The 20,610-nt window shown below is 38.4% G+C and overlaps 3 protein-coding genes across 4 annotated transcripts; 2 read left to right on the forward strand and 1 right to left on the reverse strand.

Moving 5' to 3' along the window:
* Window positions 1-1,230: 1,230 nt before the first annotated feature.
* Window positions 1,231-4,490, reverse strand: LOC121792755 (30S ribosomal protein S21, chloroplastic-like). The gene is made up of 3 exons (XM_042190834.1): window positions 4,477-4,490; window positions 3,247-3,687; window positions 1,231-1,646 (listed from the first exon to the last, which is right to left on the reverse strand). Exons 1-3 carry the CDS (start codon window positions 4,488-4,490, stop codon window positions 1,538-1,540), a joined length of 564 nt encoding a protein of 187 aa, XP_042046768.1. The 3' UTR covers window positions 1,231-1,537.
* Window positions 4,491-7,382: 2,892 nt separating this feature from the next.
* LOC121802529 (F-box/kelch-repeat protein At3g27150-like) lies at window positions 7,383-10,615 on the forward strand. The gene is made up of 2 exons (XM_042202219.1): window positions 7,383-7,791; window positions 9,116-10,615. Exon 2 carries the CDS (start codon window positions 9,116-9,118, stop codon window positions 10,409-10,411), a length of 1,296 nt encoding a protein of 431 aa, XP_042058153.1. The 5' UTR covers window positions 7,383-7,791; the 3' UTR covers window positions 10,412-10,615.
* Window positions 10,616-11,288: 673 nt separating this feature from the next.
* On the forward strand, window positions 11,289-14,157 carry LOC121756404 (SWI/SNF complex component SNF12 homolog). 2 transcript variants are annotated; one of them, XM_042151955.1, is made up of 3 exons: window positions 11,289-11,384; window positions 11,876-13,445; window positions 13,776-14,157. In XM_042151955.1, exons 2-3 carry the CDS (start codon window positions 11,884-11,886, stop codon window positions 13,840-13,842), a joined length of 1,629 nt encoding a protein of 542 aa, XP_042007889.1. In that variant the 5' UTR covers window positions 11,289-11,384; window positions 11,876-11,883; the 3' UTR covers window positions 13,843-14,157. The 2 variants fall into 2 exon arrangements, with proteins under 2 accessions (XP_042007889.1, XP_042007888.1); XM_042151954.1 differs by having other exon boundaries at window positions 11,300-11,384; window positions 11,813-13,445.
* The last annotated feature ends 6,453 nt before the right edge of the window (window positions 14,158-20,610 follow it).

Below are 20,610 nucleotides of genomic sequence, written 5' to 3' on the forward strand. Positions count from 1 at the left end.
AGTCATGTTTAATGGATTTGCTTGTTGAATTTCTTAATTTATTAATGGTAGACATTGAATATTTAATTTATACTAGAGACTAATAAGTATAGGTTTCTACTAATAAGTCATTACATCTGAATCATTGAACTTTCATTTAGCTAACTTTATTTCATTTATTTGTTTTCTGCCGTGTCATTATTTTCATGTTATATTTAAGATAATTAATGAGAGATGGAGATCAGAGACCCCATTCACTGCACCAGACTCGTTTCGATCTAAATGATTATCATAAAATATAAATAAAATGGCAAAATGCAATGCCACAGCTTGAGGAGTAATTGAGTTTAATATTTAAATCACATAGACGAAATATGGAAAGTCTGATACAAATGAAAGAACGTGTTTACAATTTACAAATTCTTATGTTACAAAATACAGTAATATTTAGAATAATGTAATTGCAGTGTATAATTAATTAATATTGGAAAAGTAAGACGTCGTCGAGTCGCCGAATACATTCAATCACTACACGCCAAATGCCGGTGGCCGCCCCGCACACTTTTCTCTCACGCACATAATTCCTTTACACGTTTACACCAAAATTTAGAGGAATAAATTTTCCATCTTTGACAAAAACGTCTCATTTTAATTTTGAAATTGAAATGTTTACAAGTATTATAAGTATGCCTTAATTTTACTAAATTATTACTCACATTCTATTATAAAATTAATAATTCAAAATGAAATATTACTCAAGTAACATAGAATAACGAAATATAACTAATCTATCTTTTCTTATTATCTATTTCATCTCACTAAACACAACTTTCTTATAGTACTACGAAAATATGAGACACAAGTAACGTGAGACTGAGAAAATATGCAAACATGAAACCTTCCACTCATATAAATCTCAAGCCCATTCTACAGATATTAGTGTTGTTATTTAGATATCTAATTAAAATTAGTAATTTACCATTACAATTTTATTAAATCTTCTGTAAGCAACAAGCAGCTGCATGGGGTGAATCCACATAATTTAACATCGATTTTATATATTTGAAAGTAATTAAGAAAACCATATAAATTAATTTCATATTAACTTAACCTAAATCAATTAACAAAACTCCATGTAGAGAACAATATAAATTCCCAACTACCCATAAGTTTTCATAACAACATTTTTTTTAATTATTCAAATTTGAATCCAAAAGCAATTTAAAGGTAGAGAGGCAGACACCAACTAAATATAAACAGCCACAGGATGCCAATATTAACAACTACAGCATACATTTGTTAATCATCCAATTTCAAGCATCTCGATTTGATCAGTGGTAGAAACGATTATGATGAATACGAACCGACATCATCCAACCAGCGAATTCATATCAAATCTCACATTACCAAAATCGGTTAAAGAAAGCAGTGACTGGATTAGAAAGAAACGTCATGAGACCTCGAAAACTCACATTTCACTGAAGCAATATGAAAGTGGCGAAAAAAGATTAGCAGAGCAGCATTTAACCAGACGATGATGAAGAAGCAAACGATGTGGTCACTTGGGAAGGACTCCTTCAGGAACATCCCAGTTATCATCATCGTCTCCCTTCTTGCTCTTCGAAACCTCTGGCTTATCCTGTGTTGCGAATCTTGCTTGAGGTCGTCTGTAGATTATTCACGAAAAGAATATGATCAAGAAACATGGTTTCAGTATTTGCTTGAGTCTGTAATGGATCTTCTTCAAATTCACAAAAATGCAAATTGTGATCATTACGGAAGGTTCGTAGAAAGCTATATGTAACAGATGTAAGATCGCTGAACACAAGCTGATCGTGTAGCATTCGGCGATGAACAAAAATCCAATCAATCTAATCAATTTACGAAAATGTTCGAGGAATTCCAACAAATAAGCATCTATAGACATGCACAAGCCAATTGAGATAAAGCTCATAGACGTTTGAACCCTCAAAACTCCAAACATGCCATCACTAAGGTCTAAGCTTTGAGCAACAGAATGGCTGTTGAAAATACCATGATGTCTTTCTCGTGTGAGGTTGTCTATATAGATTATCCGTTAAAGAACTTGACCAAGGAATGTGGTGGAAAACTTTATGAAAATCTATACTGAATTATCATAGAAATTAGAAGACACTGGAAACTAGTTTCCGGCATTGCAGTCATCATCCCTGAAAAACCAAGCAGGTTCACTTGGGAACACAGAATCGAGTATTGAATGTAAGACTGCATCCATCTTAACACAATAACGAAATGAAAGCCAACAAATCTACACCTAAAGCCATGTCAATTTGAAGGAAAACATAGCAGGTTCATACGCGGCCACAGAATCGAGCATTGAATGTAAAACAACATTCATCTTATCACACTAATGAAAATGAAAACCAATAAATGTGCATCTAAATTCTAAAGCCGTCCCAATTTCAACAAAAGTCCATTTTAGTTTAAGACTTCAAAGCTTCGAGTTGACAGGGGGCTATTGACAGTGGCCAACCTCTCAGTCCAAGTGAACAACACCTCAGAAGAAACTTAAGAGGTCTAATTTCTAAACCCTTTGTAGCTTTCTGTTCACAAAAGTAAAGTCCCAGACTCCGACATCAACTGTGAATGATATGCAGATTGGACTACAGCAGGCTCAATTAGACACAATTCGACCAGAAAAAGGTAGGGTACTCAATCTCAAGAAATTTCTTGCTTGGAGCCACAATCTTGTTAGCAAAACCACAGATAACTCATTCTCCACAGCTAGACACACTTTGACAGCATAATGGAATAATATATTTATCAACACATTATTTGGATGATCAGTAAAACAATTCTCCTAAAACCACTAAATTTTCAGTGTCCAAAGAAGCATGTGCTTACTGCCTACACCAATACCGAATCTGGATGATCAATTAGATCTCGCTCTATCTCACACACACACTCTCACAAATTCTAAACTACATATGTTATACATACAAAATGGTGAGAGAAACATCATACACCTCTTCATTCTCATATGCATATTTGATCTCAATTTTGTACACTCGAGCATCAACTACAACTGCATATACATCATTCCCAAGTTTGCAAGCTACAATAGAATTCACTAGCTAGTTCAATTACCACTGATTTTTCTTCTAATTCAATTATACCAATTCGATCCTCATCAAGCACTCACGAACTCCAGCAACACAAGAGAAATAGAAACATAGCAAATAGCAGAGCGCGGAACAGCGATCATAAGAGTGAAAGTGAGAGAGAGACCTGCGACGGTTGCGCTCATCAGCCTCTCGCGCCTTCCGCTTCTTCTCCTCCTGCTTGTTCTCGAAGAATCGGCGGCGCTTGCACTCCTGGATGACTCCGGCGCGCATCACCTCCCTCCTGAACCGGCCGAGCAGCTTCTCCTCCGGTTCGTTGTCGTCCACGATCACCTGAAAATTGTACGCGGATCGGAAGAACATCGTGTTCGCGTAGGCGAGAGAGGGGCACACCACCGCCGCGACGTCGGCCGAGCACGAAGGCCGCGACTGCGCCTCATTGGAAAGCACCAGCGGTTCCCACCCGGGACGCGTGTCCGACGCGGCGGAGAGTTGAAGCGGCGGGAGTTTCAGTGCTCGTGAGGGCGGAGCCGACGGTGGTGGCTTTGAGGGGTTGAAGAGAGAGAAGAGATTGGCCAGAGGTCGCCATGGCTGAAATTTGGGGCTCCTAATTTTGGATAACGAATTAGTAATAAATATTTCGGAAATGGGCCAATTTTGCCAGTGGCCCAAATGTTGAATATCATTTTCTAAAAAGTGGTCACATATTTTGCCGGTGGCCCAAATGACTTAATACGCTAAAAAGCTAGTCACAGCTTTTTTGCCAAAGGCCCAAATGACTTGAAAACGTTTTACTCCCCCGTCCGCAAATAGGAGTCTCATTTCTTTCCGACACACGTTTTAAGAAATATTAAGAAAAGTGGATGGAAGAAAATTAGTGGAATAGAGATCTCACTTGTATATATTAGTTTTAAATGATATGTGAGTGGAATGTGGGGTCTCTTAACCATTTATGGTAATTATGAATCGGGACTCCTATTTTCGGACGGACCAAAATAGAAAAAATGAGACTCCTATTTGTGGACGGAGGGGAGGGAGTATCAACTAAATTTTATTTTTATATTTTAATAGTTGTCGCTTCTCATAAGCCTTTTGTGCTTGTGCGCATGGCAATATCCCTAATGACACCACCTTCGGAGCTATGATGAGCTCTACTATGGTGAAGGGTTGGGTACGACATAACTCTAGTCATAGCCAGGGCGGACCCAGAAATATTTATTCATAGAGGCTGAAATTTCTAAATTTTATTCTAAAATATACTTTTATATAAATTAGATCATTTGTAGGGGCTTTTACATATTAATTTACACTAAATCTTAATATTTTTAAAACAAAATTAATAGAAAAAGGTTTAAAAAATAATATCAATGAGGGCTTAAGCCCCTCCCCTCCTCACTTGGGTCCGCCCATGGTCATAGCCTCACCGGTGATACGCTAGGGGGAATCGAGTGGGGTTGTGGGACGTATGAAACTCTACTCATATTTCATATCTTCTATCTTCTTGCTAGTTTCTAAATCATGCACTAATTTATCGTAATTAAAATTTTGTCTTATATTTGACGCGTTTCAATAGTGTCTATGAATTGAAATTTTTTAGTAGTTTCTTATCACTCAAAGTTTTAGAAAAAGCATAGAAAATAGTGTTCATTATAATACTCCATCAACCTCACTTCAAACATATTATTTGGTTTAGAAATATAAATGTATTATTTAATTTATAATGATTTAGGGTCAATTAGCTGTTTCCCCGTGGTATATTAAGTGCAGTTAATGAGTTCAATAGTTCCAATTTATTTTTTGGATGATGATAAAGTATAATTGTCATATCTCACCACATACAAATACAAATACAATCCCATACAAATGGAGAATTGAGTGGGGTGGGGATCCAACCCATTTGTGATCTTAAGTAATATTAAAATAAACATTGTAAAGATGCGAACACTACTTTACTTCAAAAGTATTCATATTTATATGGGAAATTATTTTAAATGCCTATACATACGTAATGTCTTACGTTACATATGATGACAAAATAATACCGTGATGCTAATGCTTAAATCTCGAAGGGTTTGAATTTAAGATTTATTCAACCATGCATGTTTATATTTAAAAAATGATAAATTATCAGAAAAATTATTAATTTTGATCATGTTTATATTTAAAAAATGATAAATTATCAGAAAAATTATTAATTTTGATCAAAATTATGGTTGGTCCTACAATTTATTCAATATTTTTCGTAACTTTTCACTAGTTTAATTTGGATGAAATTGTATGTAATGTGACATTTAAAACAAGACAGGCTTATGCATTTTATCATACTTTCTATGAAAACAAGACGGCTTATGCATTTTATCATACTTGTCACCATCCTTAGCAAATAACTCAACCACATAATTAATTTGAAACACAAATACATCAAATCAAATTAACTATAAAGAGTACTTTATTACAAATAGAAAATCAGAATCTCGATTCATGAGACGATTCTTAAACTCATATATGAGCATATAAACAAACATGTCGATATGATCCTATGAGAGCCACATGATAAATTTCTATATACATATATATTAATCTTACACCAATTTTTTCAATGAATAAGTAAACAAAAATTTAAAAGTCGCATCTCATTGAACTCGAACTTGATATCTTTTGCCTAGGAATTAACCACTCGCCATTAGACCAACACACACAATTGACTCATGATGCGATTATCGACTTATCACACTATTCTCAAATTATATTTGAACACATAAGCATCAAGTCCATATGTTCATATAAGAGCTGATACATCAATTGTACACTATCTTTTTCTCCTTTTTTATGGATAAATAAACAGAAACTAGTTGTGTCCTGATAAAACTGAATCCGATAATTTTTATTTTTATTTTTATTTTTATTTTTTTACTTTAGTATCACGTCAACTCTTTGTTAAAGTAAAACGAGGACAAAAAACTAAATAATGAAAATATGAAAGGTCGTATTTTCCCTTCCGGTGAACTAAATCCGTGAGCAATTGGGGTTAAAGTTAAAAGGGGTAAAAAAGTTAGGCCTAGTTCCATATTTGGATTGTACTTGTATAAATTTATAATTGATGTTAATTTATTTAGGACAAGGCAAATGCAATGCCACGCTATTGTGACAGTGAAACTCGAATTTTATTAGGAGTGAAAAAGGAAACCAACTAATGAGTGTGGAGACACAGCGCATAAAGTGTTAATATTATAGTATTAATATAATAGTATTATCGAACACTATATAGTGGAAAAAACCAAGAAAAGATTGGTGTTATCCAACACATTCTATTGCTTCAATATTACTAGCTTCTTTGATACGATTGTTTCTTATTTACGAACACTCTTCTATTTTTTATTCCAGTAACAGAACTTGTATTAATATTTTGGACTCCATATAATTAGTAATTTACAACATTAACATCGCATTAAAAAATGCTTCATATTGAAGATATCTGTGGAGTTTTACTTCATGGAGTAATTTACTACTCAACTCACAAGTGCCACTAAAATATATTACATTCTTACTATATTATAAAATGACTTAATTTATGTAGTATTACCTTTTTTTTATCTTGTTTAATAAAATCTCACCACTCATTAATTTTATTCTCTTTTATTTTTTTTGTCTACTTTCGTTCACTTTTCATTGTGAATCTTACTCTACTTCGATCATTAAACAATCCTTTAAGTTTTAATTATTAGCCCGTGTGTTAAAAATAACGCGCCAACGAAGCAACGCGAGACTCGAGAGTATGAAAGAGAGATAATATGCTAATGAATCTTTGCCATTATTGCAAAACATACTCCATTCATCCCTAAAAAAATAGACAACAAATAAAAATAACATATATTTTAATGCACAATTATTAAAAGAAGAAAGCTAAAAAGAAAAATGATTAAAATATTATTAGTCGAAAATTGGACCTATCTCATCACAGAGAAAAATATTTCTTTAAACAGAATTGATTTATTTTTAAGTGACATTTCAAAATACTTCGTCCTCCCAGAAAGTTTGTCCTACTTCCTTTTTAACACTCGTTTGGCATAAATAAAAGAAAAAAATAATGTAGATAAGAATATTCTCTATGTTATTATTTCTTTTATTTTATCCCCTTCAGTTTAACTATTTATCATTATTTTTACAAACGAGTACGAAAAATGAAGTGAGATAAACTTTTTGGGACGGAAAAAGTAATAAATACAGTCTATTTTTAACAGACGGAGTGAGCAGAATGTATCATTGCATATATGCAAGCCAAATGCAGTGCGAAAACTCAAAGAAATGAACAATGAAAAAACATCCATTCACACGCACACGCACACACAACCAAGTCAGCACACTCCACTCTCTCTGGTCGTTGTTTATCCCTTTCATCTTTCAATCACTCTGCTTTTTGTAGAGCCAAAAAATGCTTTTGAGAAATTTGAAGAACACATATTTTAATCCCTTTCGGCGAAATGGGGTTTGTCCCATTACTAAGAAGAATCCACCATCTCTTCCTCCTTCCCATTATTTTATACCTTTACTTGCCTCAATGCTCGCACTTCATTTCCAATTTTCTATATTTACATACACTTTTTCTGTATGTATATACTGGCACTTGTATTTTTCCCTTTTCAGGGCTTCCAGAGTCACTTGATTACTCATGTGAACTCTAGCTTTTGTGCAGCATTCTTGTAGTTTTGGGGTATGTTCTTCTTTTCTTCTTTAAAAACAATTAATTTGTAATACTATATGCTAAGTATTTCCTGTTTATGTAAATATGGCTCATATTTATTCATGTAAATACTAGTATGGCATGGTTTGATGTTTTTTTATTGATGCATCCTGATATTTCTAGTGATTGCTTATTTTCAAGTCCATAAAAAAATGGCTAAGTTCTTGAATTATTACTTCATCATAAATTGTTAAATGAAGCATATAGTAGTAGTAGTATTTAGCTGGAGTTTGATGTTTAGATCAAGACAGCTTCTGAATTTGGATAAATGGGGATCAAGATTTAAACTTTCCCCATTTGTTTTAGAGTAAGTTGCTTCTGAATTTGGACAAATGGACTAATAATCATTAAATGAAGCATGTTTTTAGCTGCAGTGGGATGCTGAGATTAAGATTTAATCTTTTCCCATTTGTTTTGGAATAAAGTTGCTTGAATTTGGATATATAGTGATTAAATGAAGCATATTTTAAGCTGCAGTTTGATGTTGAGATAAAGATTTAATCTTTCCCCATTTGTTTTGGAGTGAAGTATCTTATGAATTTGGATAAATGGATAATTAATCATTAAATGAAGCATATTTTTAGCTGTAATCTTTTTTTCCATTTGTTTTGGAATAAGCCAACTTCTGAATCTGGATAAGTGAACTGTAAAACGAAGCATTTTAAGCTGCAGTTTGATGTTGAGATCAAGATTTAGTCTTTCCTCATTTGTTTTGGAGTGAAGTTGCTTCTGAATTTGGATAAGTGGACTATTTTTAATCATCAAATGAAGCATATAATTTGATGCAGTATGATGTTGGGATTAAGATTTAATTTTTTCCCATTTCTATTGGAGCTTCTAAATTTGGATAAATGAACTTTAAAAGAAGCATTTTCTTAGCTGCAGTTTGATATTGAAATCAAGATTTGATCTTTCCTCATTTGTTTTGTAGTGAAGTTGCTTCTGAATTTGAATAAATGGACTATAAATCAAAATAAAGCATACTTTTAGCTGCAGTATGATGTTGAGACTAAGATTTGATATTTCCCATTTGTTTTGGAGGAAAGCTTATTCGAAATTTGGATAAATGGACTCTAATATGAAACAGTTTTTAGCTGCAGTTTGATATTAAGATCAAAATTTTGATCTTCTCCCCTTTGTTTTGGATGAAAGCTTCTTCTGAATTTGAATAGAGTGATGCTATCTCTCACTATGCTTCTTTAGCTTGACCCCTTTTATCTTGTTCACAAATATAAAATCTAACCAAAATGCTTGTATCCGTATATTGTTCTAATTCAATCTTCGTTTCGAGCAGATGAAGCTCTGGAAGATTTTTGGCATTGGAATTGTTACATCAATGGCTGTAGGGAACAACATAGCTGATGAGGAGGAAGATGAGCACGATATCCGGGCTGGCGATCGCCACTGGGTCGACTTGAACTTCAGCTACAACGACTGGATCACCCTCGGTCCATCCGGTCCGAAGAGGATCAGGATGCCCGAGAGCGAAGTCAGCCGTGTTTCTGATGGCTCAACCAGTGAAGAATCTCAGGATGCAGATTATGTAAGCGTTTCTTCTCTTAGCCCCGAGGTCGAGAATCTGATCTTCGCCAGATTCCCGCGGTCCGAGCTTTGGAAGACGAGCGTCATCAACAAAAGGTGCTTGGCTCTCGCGAGGAGTGGGGAGCTTTACAAGATCAGGAAGGAGATAGGCGTGTATTCGCCTTCCGTGCTCATGTACGCCTCGGGACAGAGCACTTGGTGGGAGTTCGACCGGGAGTTTAGTTCGTGTAGGAGGCTCCCTTTCTTCCCTTCGGACCCTTCCTTCCTCAACGGGGACAAGGAGACGCTCTGTGCTAGCACGCACATGCTTGTCTCGGGGAACGAGATGGGGGATCTCGTGATTTGGAGGTACGAGCTAGCTAAGAACGAGTGGTGCAAAGGGCCATCGATGATCACACCGAGATGCTTGTTTGCATCGGCCACTTGTGGTAGCTACGCTTATGTAGCCGGTGGGATGGCTTCAGGGCCGAACGCTGAGGTTTTCGATGTTGCAGAAAGATACACACCTGAAAAGGGCTTGTGGGAACCGCTCCCTAGTATGAGGAAGCGTCGACAGCTCTGCGCTGGCTGCTACATGGATGGGAAATTCTACGTGATCGGGGGGAGGGACGGGGACGTGGAGCTCACTTGTGGCGAGTTCTTCGACGAGGCGAGGAACACGTGGGAGCTGATCCCCGACATGCTTAAGGATGACCCGGTGCAGTCGTCCCACTCCCCACCCCTCGTTGCTGTGGTCAACAACGAGCTCTACTCGCTGGAGTCTTCGTCCAACCACCTGAAGATGTACCTGAAGGAGAGCAACACGTGGAAGCAGCTAGGGCAGGTCCCTGTGAGGGCCGACTGCCACAGGGGTTGGGGAGTCGCGTTCAAGTCCTTGGGAGACGAGCTGCTCGTGATAGGGGCGTCCGCTGCCTATGGCAATCGGGTGGCTGTGTACACGTGCTGTCCGAGCTCGGCTGAGTCGGGCGAGCTGAGGTGGAGGGCTTTGGACAGTGGGAGCAATTGCCCTACCAACTTCATCCTAAATTGTTGTGTTATGGTTGCTTGAAAAATGGGTGATTTTTGTGGTGGTGATGTGATCTTTTCCTTGCCATTGTAGATGTTGATGTTGTATTTTTGTGTTTTGTGTGTTTTTATTATGTTAAGTGTTTGATCTTGCATTGCTGGGATTGGTGCCTTCTAGTTTTGTTTTGTAATGTTCTAAAAATATCTAGTAATTTAGTACTACTACTATTTATACGTGGGATTTAAATCCTTTTTTTCTGTTACAAGCAATACATTTTAAAAATCCATCTTTATCCTGAGCTAGGATTTTGATGATGGGGTTAATGTTTAGGCTATTCTCAATGTATAACACAAACGGTGGGAAACTGCGAGAGATATAGATATGTAATAAGAAAGAAATAATTTGAGTATGAGTGATACAAACTAGAAATATATATGGTGATTTTCGTTAGTAGTCAAAGTCGAGAGAGCCACTCTTGTCGAGTAAGCATCATAATACCAAATAAGTTATGGAGAGTCATATTTTTTTCAATAACATTTATTAGTAATTTGAAATTTTATAGTAATATTATATAAAAGAATAACCATAAAATGTAAAGATAAGATCATTGAATAAAATAGAAGAGGAAAGAGAAAATAAGAATTAAATTTTATTAAAATGGAAAATGAATCTATTAACTTTGAATATTCCGAAAAGAAACAAAATCAATTAATTTGTAACCGAAGTACTCCATATTTAAAAAATAATTATTATTTTGCTAATTGTTTTAGAAAACACAAAGAAAGAGTTCGTAAGTAAAAGTTGGACGGGCCATGCTTGGTCTTCACTCTTCAGACCTCTGACTAAAAAGCCCGAGCCCATATCAATTCGAATTTTAATCGGGCCCGGCCCATCAGATTTAAAGCTCATTGAAGACCACCAGAAAGCTGATGAACTCGAAGTCGCTAACTCGCCGAGCTATCAGAAACGACGCGTGTGGAAGCCGAATTCATCAATCCGAGCCCTAGTTCTTTGTGTAAGATCTCTTCTCCGAGCTCTAATTGAACGTACTTTGTGTTGATTTTATCAATGCGGAACAGCTACGACAGCGTAGGTTGAATTGGAAAAGTGTCATCTGTAATTATCAAAGATGATTTTTTTTAGTTTCTGGTTAAGCTCCCTTGGTTTGAAGAAGTATTTCTTATGCGATCCAGCTGCTTTTCTTCCTTTTTAGTCGTCTTCTGTTGGATTGATGTGTAATTCCATGAGTTTTGCGGGATTTAGGGTTTCTGAAACACATTGCCTCGTTTATACTGGTTATTATGATGTGAATTTTTCTTAATTGTGTTTGTTGCACTCAGTGTAGCTTAATTTATATGATGCGTGTTTGAGTGAGCTGTGTGTGCAGTTGTTTCTTGATGGTTGGACTATTTGATTTCTGAATCACATATCACTGAAAATCAGGAAGGCTTCTGGAAATGCTTTGGTAAAACTACGGATTCACTCGGTTTTAGCGTCTGCTTGTAGATATAGCCATGGCCGCGAATAACAACAATCTTCAAAAGAACATTGGGGGTTCGTCTCCTTTTGGGAATTCTATGCCTGTGAATCCATCACTGCAGCAGCAATTGGGGTCTGGTTTCCCAGGCCAGTTTCAGTTTTCAGAAGCTCAGGCACAAGCTCTTGCTCAGGCTCAGGCTCAGTCGAAGGCACAGGCGCAAGCTCAGGTGCAGGCTCATGCCCATGCTCAAATGATGGCAGCTCATGCGCACCTGCAAGCTCAGTTACAAGCTGCCCAGGGGCTTGCGTTCAACCAGGCACATCCTGGAGGAATGGGGAGTTTGGGTTCACAATCTCCTTCTCTTTCGGGAGCTGGAAGCATGGGAGCCAAACGCTTCCCGCAAAAACCACCTGCTCGTCCACCGAGCTTTGTACCTTCCCACGTGGCCTCTCCAATGAGGCCAATGGATGCCTCAGCTGCTGCTCGTAGGAAAAAGCAGAAGCTCCCAGAGAAACAGTTACACGAAAGAGTTGCAGCTATTTTGCCAGAGTCTGCTCTTTACACTCAGCTCCTTGAGTTTGAGTCTCGAGTAGATGCTGCCTTGACAAGGAAGAAAATTGATATCCAAGATGCCCTAAAGACACCAACTTACCTTCAGAAAACCCTCCGTATATATGTCTTCAACACATTTGCTAATCAGATCCGCACCATTCCTAAGAAACCAAATGCCGAGCCACCTACATGGACTCTTAAGATCATAGGGAGGATTTTGGAGGAGGGAATGGACGCTGACCAGGTAGCAATGATGCAGAAAGCAAACCCTTCGTATCCAAAGTTCTCCACATTTTTCAAGAGAGTTACCATCACCCTCGACCAGAAAATATACCCTGATAACCATTTAATTATATGGGATAGTGCTCGTTCACCTGCTCCTCACGAAGGTTTTGAGGTCAAGAGGAAAGGAGACCAAGAATTTACTGCAAGCATAAGACTAGAAATGAATTATATGCCCGAGAAGTTTAAACTTTCAGCACCTTTGACAGAGCTTTTAGGTATTGAGGTTGATACTCGTTCCAGAATTATGGCTGCAATATGGCATTATGTTAAGGCTCGGAAGTTGCAATGCCCAGATGACCCCTCTTCTTTCAACTGTGATCCGCCACTTCAAAGAGTATTTGGGGAAGGCAAAGTCAAGTTCACAGCAGTCACACAAAAAATTACGCCCCATCTGTTTCCTCCACAGCCCATACATCTGGAGCATAGGATAAAACTTTCAGGTAATAGTCCTGTCGGAACTGCATGTTATGATGTATTGGTCGATGTACCCTTCCCGATACAGAGAGAATTGAATGCTTTGTTGGCCAACACTGAAAAGACAAAAGAGATAGATGCTTGTGACGAAGCAATTTGTGCTGCAATAAGAAAGATCCATGAGCACCGAAGGAGAAGGGCATTCTTCCTTGGATTTAGTCAGTCACCTGTAGAGTTTATTAATGCTCTTGTAGATTCTCAAAACAAGGATCTGAAGCTTGTTTCTGGAGAAGGCAGTCGCAATGCAGAAAAAGAGCGCCATTCAGATTTCTACAACCAACCATGGTATGGTTTATGTTTGCATTTTACACGTTCACTTGAACATTGTGGTGTTTTTAATATCGGCCCAAAACTTATTGAATGATTGGGACACATGCGTGGTCAAAGTTTTGTGAGTCTTTAGTTCATAATCTGATCTTAAAACCAGTTAACGCAAGCATCAAATTGCTATAACTTGAAGTACTTATTTAAGTTGAATGGGCATTTTGGTCATGTTTTTCCAGATCTTGTTTCCAAATCAGAGCTTTTTACTTACATTTATGTACTAATATTTTGCCTGGTATTTGCCAGCGATTCAAGGGATTTTAAACGTGTTGAAATGCTCTCCTTTGACAGGGTTGAAGATGCTGTCATTCGCTACCTCAACCGAAAGTTACCAGCAGATGCCTCTGGCCACACATAGCTCAGCAGCAACGACACAACTTGCTAGTGAGTACTATGATGCAATTGCAAAAGTGCTCTAGCTTTATCGTTCGTTGAACGTCACGTATGCATTTCCTCAACACAATCTAAAGGAAGAACGCTGATTTGGGTGTAGAAAAACGAGTGTTCCGACTATCTTGCTTTTCAGGTTTAGTTTCATAAGTCCATTAACTGTGCTAGTTGTAGTTGTGCTCTACTTTGTAGCTATACTTCCATGAAAATGTGTGTAACACCCCGACTTTTTCTACTCTTTTTATTGTGTTCTTGAAAGGACCGTCGTTTGTACACTTGAAAATTTTTTCGACCTTGTTTCTTTTGTCGAGAGAATAATTTTACAATTTGGCTTTGGGCTATTAATTTTAAGAGTGTTGGGTCATCCAAATTTTCTTATTCTTTAACCAACTTAGCCAAACTCTACAATTTACATGTTGGGCCCAATTTCATCAAAGAACTTTAAGTTTCCAAGCCAATTCATTTTATTTGGAAACCACACTTTGAAGCCCAAGTTTTTTTTTCTTCTTCTTTCGTTCTTTCTTCTTCTTTCTTCCCATGACCGACGGTTTTCTTCATCCCCCCATGATCGACGGTTTTCTTCCACTCCCCACTTCCTCATCATTACCTACACCCTCCCCAAGCCCTCTAGCACCACTCACTACTTTCATTTGGCAAAAAAAAAAGAGAGAAGAGTGAGGCAGCGGCGATGAGGAAGAGAAATGGCGACGTTAGAAGCGTGAGGGCTCCGGTTCAATCGAACGCAGCAACGTCAGTTCAGCGGCAACGATCCAGCAGTGGCGACGAACAGTGGCCCCCTTGCTGCGTTTTGAAAACTGAAACGAAAGAACATAATTTTTGAAGGAGAACTTATCTTTCGGGGCGGTTCGGAGTTGGTTCGGGGCTGCCGTGTCGTTTCGAGGTTGAATCGGTGAGGAACGATGGCTGTCCGAACAGCAAACAGACAATGCAGTGGCTAATTGCGAATGACGGCGACGCTGCGAGACCTTCGACTGCACAGCAGCGACGACGCAGCAGCGCCGAGCGTCTGTGGTGGACACGGGTGACGAATCGGAGTCAGCAGCGGCGACGTCGGCGGCGAACAGGCTGACCAACGGGCAGTAGCCGACGACGACCGATCTGGACCGTGAGTTGCAGAGTTTACAGTGATGGAACAAAACGAATTGATAGAGAGATGAGTGATGGTGGTCGAAAGAGGAAAGGGAGCGACGGCGGAGCAGCAACGTTCGTACAGCAGCGTCTCCCGGCTCTGTGCAGCAGCCAACGACAGCAACAACGTGCAGCAACGGGCCGAACAGCGATGGCACCGCTCGTCTGCTCGACGAATTCCGAACAGTAAGTTCCGACACGTTTTTGACCGACCAAATGAACTCCGATTTGACCAATTCTTTTTCCTGAGTAAACTTCATGATGTCTTCTATGTTGTGTGTAAATTTCAACCCTTTTGGATTAAAGATGAATTTTTGATGAATTTTTGAAGTTAACTGCGCAACTCTGCCGAAAATGTTTTCTCGACCAGTAGGTTACGTGGTTGTTTTGACTGACCTAAAAGGGGTATTTGGACATGAAATTTTAACTGGAAGTCCTTTGATGAGTCTTCTGTATTGTGGTAAAGTTTTAGCCCCAACGGAAGTCGGATGATTTTTAAATGATTTTTATAAAATCGTTGCGCAGTGCTGCCAGTTTTCAAATGAAATTATATATGTGATGAAGTGATAGGATATGCAAAGATGTATGTTATGATGTGATTTATGTGATTGGAAAATATGTTGATATATGTGCTATGTAAATTTTTTAAAGGTGAAACATCGCAAGTGAATCGTGATCGCAAGGGAAAGAAATTGTTTTCGGTTTAAGCACTCGAGGTGGGCTTTTCTACCCTACTATTTTGTGGGTTATCTTTAATACGGACTCTGTTCCGGAAATATTTATGGAGATGAACTGTTTGTCTTGCCAACTGTTTTGTTTTGAAACCTATCTGAAGTGGTTTACCACATATGTTTAATCGAATTCGGGTCTGTTGGGCTGCGAACCCTCAGGCTAGTGTACACGAGATCGGGAGCCATCTGAGAGCAAGTTGGCCGGTCTAGTTGACCTGGGGTGTGGCCACGCCCCTTGTCACCCGTTGGATCAGATAGTGTATGATGGTGGGAATAAGGGTGGCAATATCTGAAAATGACTGCGCAGTCGAATTTATGAAATATGTTTTAGTGTACTTGGGTTATTTTCTTACACTTAAAACCCCAAGGTCACACTGTTATGGCATGACAAACTATGATTTTGGCGTGTGTCCACTGAGTGCAATAAGTACTCAGCCCTGCATATTGTTTTTCTTAATGTGCAGATTGAGCGGTGACGAGCGCGGTGGGTGTTGAGCATAAAAGTGAAGAATGTCTGTCTAGAATATGTTGTGTTTTCATACATAGCATTATTCTACTCTCGAAATGCTTCCGCTAAATATTGTTTCTTTTGAGTTGTTGATTGTTGAGATACTCTGATTTTATTCGAGCTATTCCCAGTTGTTTCGAGCTATGGTCGAGTTGTGATGTTTTCCCCTTTCTTCCCCGCTTCTTTAATCCTCCCCTAGTCGCGATCAATCGTGTTTTCTATCCTTAGGAAATGCGGGCGTGACAGAGTGGTATCAGAGCAATTTTTCTTTCCGCTCTGGACCCGAGAGTCTTTTTCAGTCTTAGTCTAGACTTGTTTCGCTAGACTAAAATAATAATGATAATGATAATTATGCATTGAAGGCTCAACATCCCGACTCGTCACACTCAACCGAGAAAAATGTAAGATGTTTTATGAGAAAGTTTTGAAGAAAGGAAGACGAGAAAATTTTTGAGAAAGAAAGATGAGAATGTGTTCGAGAAAGAAAGATGATGAAGTTGTGAAGAGGAACGATGGATTGTTTGTTTTACATGAAAGATGAAAGTGGATGTTCAAGTATGTTTTGAGTTTGGAGTCAAAACTTTTACTTAAAGTTGAAAGTGAGATGTGAAAATTTTGAGGGAAGTGTGAGAGTTGAAGAAAATTTATTTCAAAAGTTTTGAATGTCAATGTGAAGTGTGAAAGTGTTTTGCTTAAGGATGTGAAAATGTTGTGTGCCATAATTGCTATCTTGAGGTAGAAATTTCGTTAAATGTGATAGTTGTTGATGTATGAGATAATGAAATGTGTTGCGACCTTAGAGTGCCTAAGGCGTAGGCCTAGTTGACCGCGCAAATAATAGTTGAAAACTTTACCATTGCTTTCCCGAGCAATGAAACGAACGAGAATCTGAAAGTTTGGGGTGAACCCCTAAATTGATCGAGGCACGACGAGACAAGGAGATCGAGAGTGCGAATGGAGGCCGGTGGACCATGAAACTTTTTCTTGGAATTGCGTGAAACTTTGGAGCAAGCTAGGTGCGAACCATTCGAAGGACGTAAGCAAATTTCGGGACGAAATTTTTGTTAAGGTGGGTAGATTGTAACACCCCGACTTTTTCTACTCTTTTTATTGTGTTCTTGAAAGGACCGTCGTTTGTACACTTGAAAATTTTTTCGACCTTGTTTCTTTTGTCGAGAGAATAATTTTACAATTTGGCTTTGGGCTATTAATTTTAAGAGTGTTGGGTCATCCAAATTTTCTTATTCTTTAACCAACTTAGCCAAACTCTACAATTTACATGTTGGGCCCAATTTCATCAAAGAACTTTAAGTTTCCAAGCCAATTCATTTTATTTGGAAACCACACTTTGAAGCCCAAGTTTTTTTTTCTTCTTCTTTCGTTCTTTCTTCTTCTTTCTTCCCATGACCGACGGTTTTCTTCATCCCCCCATGATCGACGGTTTTCTTCCACTCCCCACTTCCTCATCATTACCTACACCCTCCCCAAGCCCTCTAGCACCACTCACTACTTTCATTTGGCAAAAAAAAAAAGAGAGAAGAGTGAGGCAGCGGCGATGAGGAAGAGAAATGGCGACGTTAGAAGCGTGAGGGCTCCGGTTCAATCGAACGCAGCAACGTCAGTTCAGCGGCAACGATCCAGCAGTGGCGACGAACAGTGGCCCCCTTGCTGCGTTTTGAAAACTGAAACGAAAGAACATAATTTTTGAAGGAGAACTTATCTTTCGGGGCGGTTCGGAGTTGGTTCGGGGCTGCCGTGTCGTTTCGAGGTTGAATCGGTGAGGAACGATGGCTGTCCGAACAGCAAACAGACAATGCAGTGGCTAATTGCGAATGACGGCGACGCTGCGAGACCTTCGACTGCACAGCAGCGACGACGCAGCAGCGCCGAGCGTCTGTGGTGGACACGGGTGACGAATCGGAGTCAGCAGCGGCGACGTCGGCGGCGAACAGGCTGACCAACGGGCAGTAGCCGACGACGACCGATCTGGACCGTGAGTTGCAGAGTTTACAGTGATGGAACAAAACGAATTGATAGAGAGATGAGTGATGGTGGTCGAAAGAGGAAAGGGAGCGACGGCGGAGCAGCAACGTTCGTACAGCAGCGTCTCCCGGCTCTGTGCAGCAGCCAACGACAGCAACAACGTGCAGCAACGGGCCGAACAGCGATGGCACCGCTCGTCTGCTCGACGAATTCCGAACAGTAAGTTCCGACACGTTTTTGACCGACCAAATGAACTCCGATTTGACCAATTCTTTTTCCTGAGTAAACTTCATGATGTCTTCTATGTTGTGTGTAAATTTCAACCCTTTTGGATTAAAGATGAATTTTTGATGAATTTTTGAAGTTAACTGCGCAACTCTGCCGAAAATGTTTTCTCGACCAGTAGGTTACGTGGTTGTTTTGACTGACCTAAAAGGGGTATTTGGACATTAAATTTTAACTGGAAGTCCTTTGATGAGTCTTCTGTATTGTGGTAAAGTTTTAGCCCCAACGGAAGTCGGATGATTTTTAAATGATTTTTATAAAATCGTTGCGCAGTGCTGCCAGTTTTCAAATGAAATTATATATGTGATGAAGTGATAGGATATGCAAAGATGTATGTTATGATGTGATTTATGTGATTGGAAAATATGTTGATATATGTGCTATGTAAATTTTTTAAAGGTGAAACATCGCAAGTGAATCGTGATCGCAAGGGAAAGAAATTGTTTTCGGTTTAAGCACTCGAGGTGGGCTTTTCTACCCTACTATTTTGTGGGTTATCTTTAATACGGACTCTGTTCCGGAAATGTTTATGGAGATGAACTGCTTGTCTTGCCAACTGTTTTGTTTTGAAACCTATCTGAAGTGGTTTACCACATATGTTTAATCGAATTCGGGTCTGTTGGGCTGCGAACCCTCAGGCTAGTGTACACGAGATCGGGAGCCATCTGAGAGCAAGTTGGCCGGTCTAGTTGACCTGGGGTGTGGCCACGCCCCTTGTCACCCGTTGGATCAGATAGTGTATGATGGTGGGAATAAGGGTGGCAATATCTGAAAATGACTGCGCAGTCGAATTTATGAAATATGTTTTAGTGTACTTGGGTTATTTTCTTACACTTAAAACCCCAAGGTCACACTGTTATGGCATGACAAACTATGATTTTGGCGTGTGTCCACTGAGTGCAGTAAGTACTCAGCCCTGCATATTGTTTTTCTTAATGTGCAGATTGAGCGGTGACGAGCGCGGTGGGTGTTGAGCATAAAAGTGAAGAATGTCTGTCTAGAATATGTTGTGTCTTCATACATAGCATTATTCTACTCTCGAAATGCTTCCGCTAAATATTGTTTCTTTTGAATTGTTGATTGTTGAGATACTCTGATTTTATTCGAGCTATTCCCAGTTGTTTTGAGCTATGGTCGAGTTGTGATGTTTTCCCCTTTCTTCCCCGCTTCTTTAATCCTCCCCTAGTCGCGATCAACCGTGTTTTCTATCCTTAGGAAATGCGGGCGTGACAATGTGTAGGCAACAGCAGCCTAGATAGAAACCTATTTATTCACTTATGTTTCTGGGCAACCAACTCAATTTTATTTGTGTATGGAATATTATGAGAGTCCTGGTTGGTGTGATGTTACTTGAGCCATCATTTTAATTTTTAAATAAATCAGGCAACATATGTGTACGTGTATTTATTTTCATATTTTAAATAAATTGTGTCATTGATACTATTGTGAGTCACGGGTTGTTTGAAATGACAAATAAACAATGTTTTTTTTGGCTTCTTGCTATTTAGTCGCCTCAGATTCAGCATGTGAACTTTTATTTTTGTTAGGCTGTGTTTATTTTATTACGTTGGTCTCTCAGTTTCTTTCTTTGAATCATTATACTATTTCCTTCCACAAAATATACACATCATGCAAAATTTACAAAGTAAAAGAAAGTTTAAAGAGAAAAAGTGGTTTGAATATTATTAATGAAAAATAAAGTTTACCTCATCATATAAAGAAATTTAACACAAAAAAGATATAGAGACTAATTTTAATACTAATAATTCCAAGGTATAGAGTAGTATTAAATTTTTTTTAGTAATAATTTTGGGGGCATGCACTAATAAATTGGTTCATTTGGCCAACAAAACGAGATATTATTACTAATACTATTAATTTTTCTTCTACTAGGAGTATTTATTTATTTTCACGAAGAGAAATCTAAACTTTCTAAAATTTAAAATCGCTATTTAATTTTTCAAGGAAAAATATTTTAAAGTGAAAAACATTATTTGGGCCAAACAGCCAAATGTGGACTTATATAAATATTTATACGCATATAAATACACACTCTAGTGTTATTAGATTTCGAATTGAA

The sequence above is a fragment of the Salvia splendens genome, chromosome 1 (assembly GCF_004379255.2).
Source record: "Salvia splendens isolate huo1 chromosome 1, SspV2, whole genome shotgun sequence".
NCBI lineage: Eukaryota > Viridiplantae > Streptophyta > Magnoliopsida > Lamiales > Lamiaceae > Salvia > Salvia splendens.

Excerpts from the sequence above, each read along its gene's own strand:
- LOC121792755 (XM_042190834.1), bottom strand. Across the intron at positions 1,647-3,246 it reads GATGAGCGCAACCGTCGCAG|ACGACCTCAAGCAAGATTCG; the intron begins GTCTCTCTCTCA and ends AATAATCTACAG.
- LOC121802529 (XM_042202219.1), top strand. The coding sequence starts at position 9,116 with ATGAAGCTCTGGAAGATTTTTGGCATTGGAATTGTTACATCAATGGCT.
- LOC121756404 (XM_042151955.1), top strand. The coding sequence starts at position 11,884 with ATGGCCGCGAATAACAACAATCTTCAAAAGAACATTGGGGGTTCGTCT. Across the intron at positions 13,446-13,775 it reads GATTTCTACAACCAACCATG|GGTTGAAGATGCTGTCATTC; the intron begins GTATGGTTTATG and ends CTCCTTTGACAG.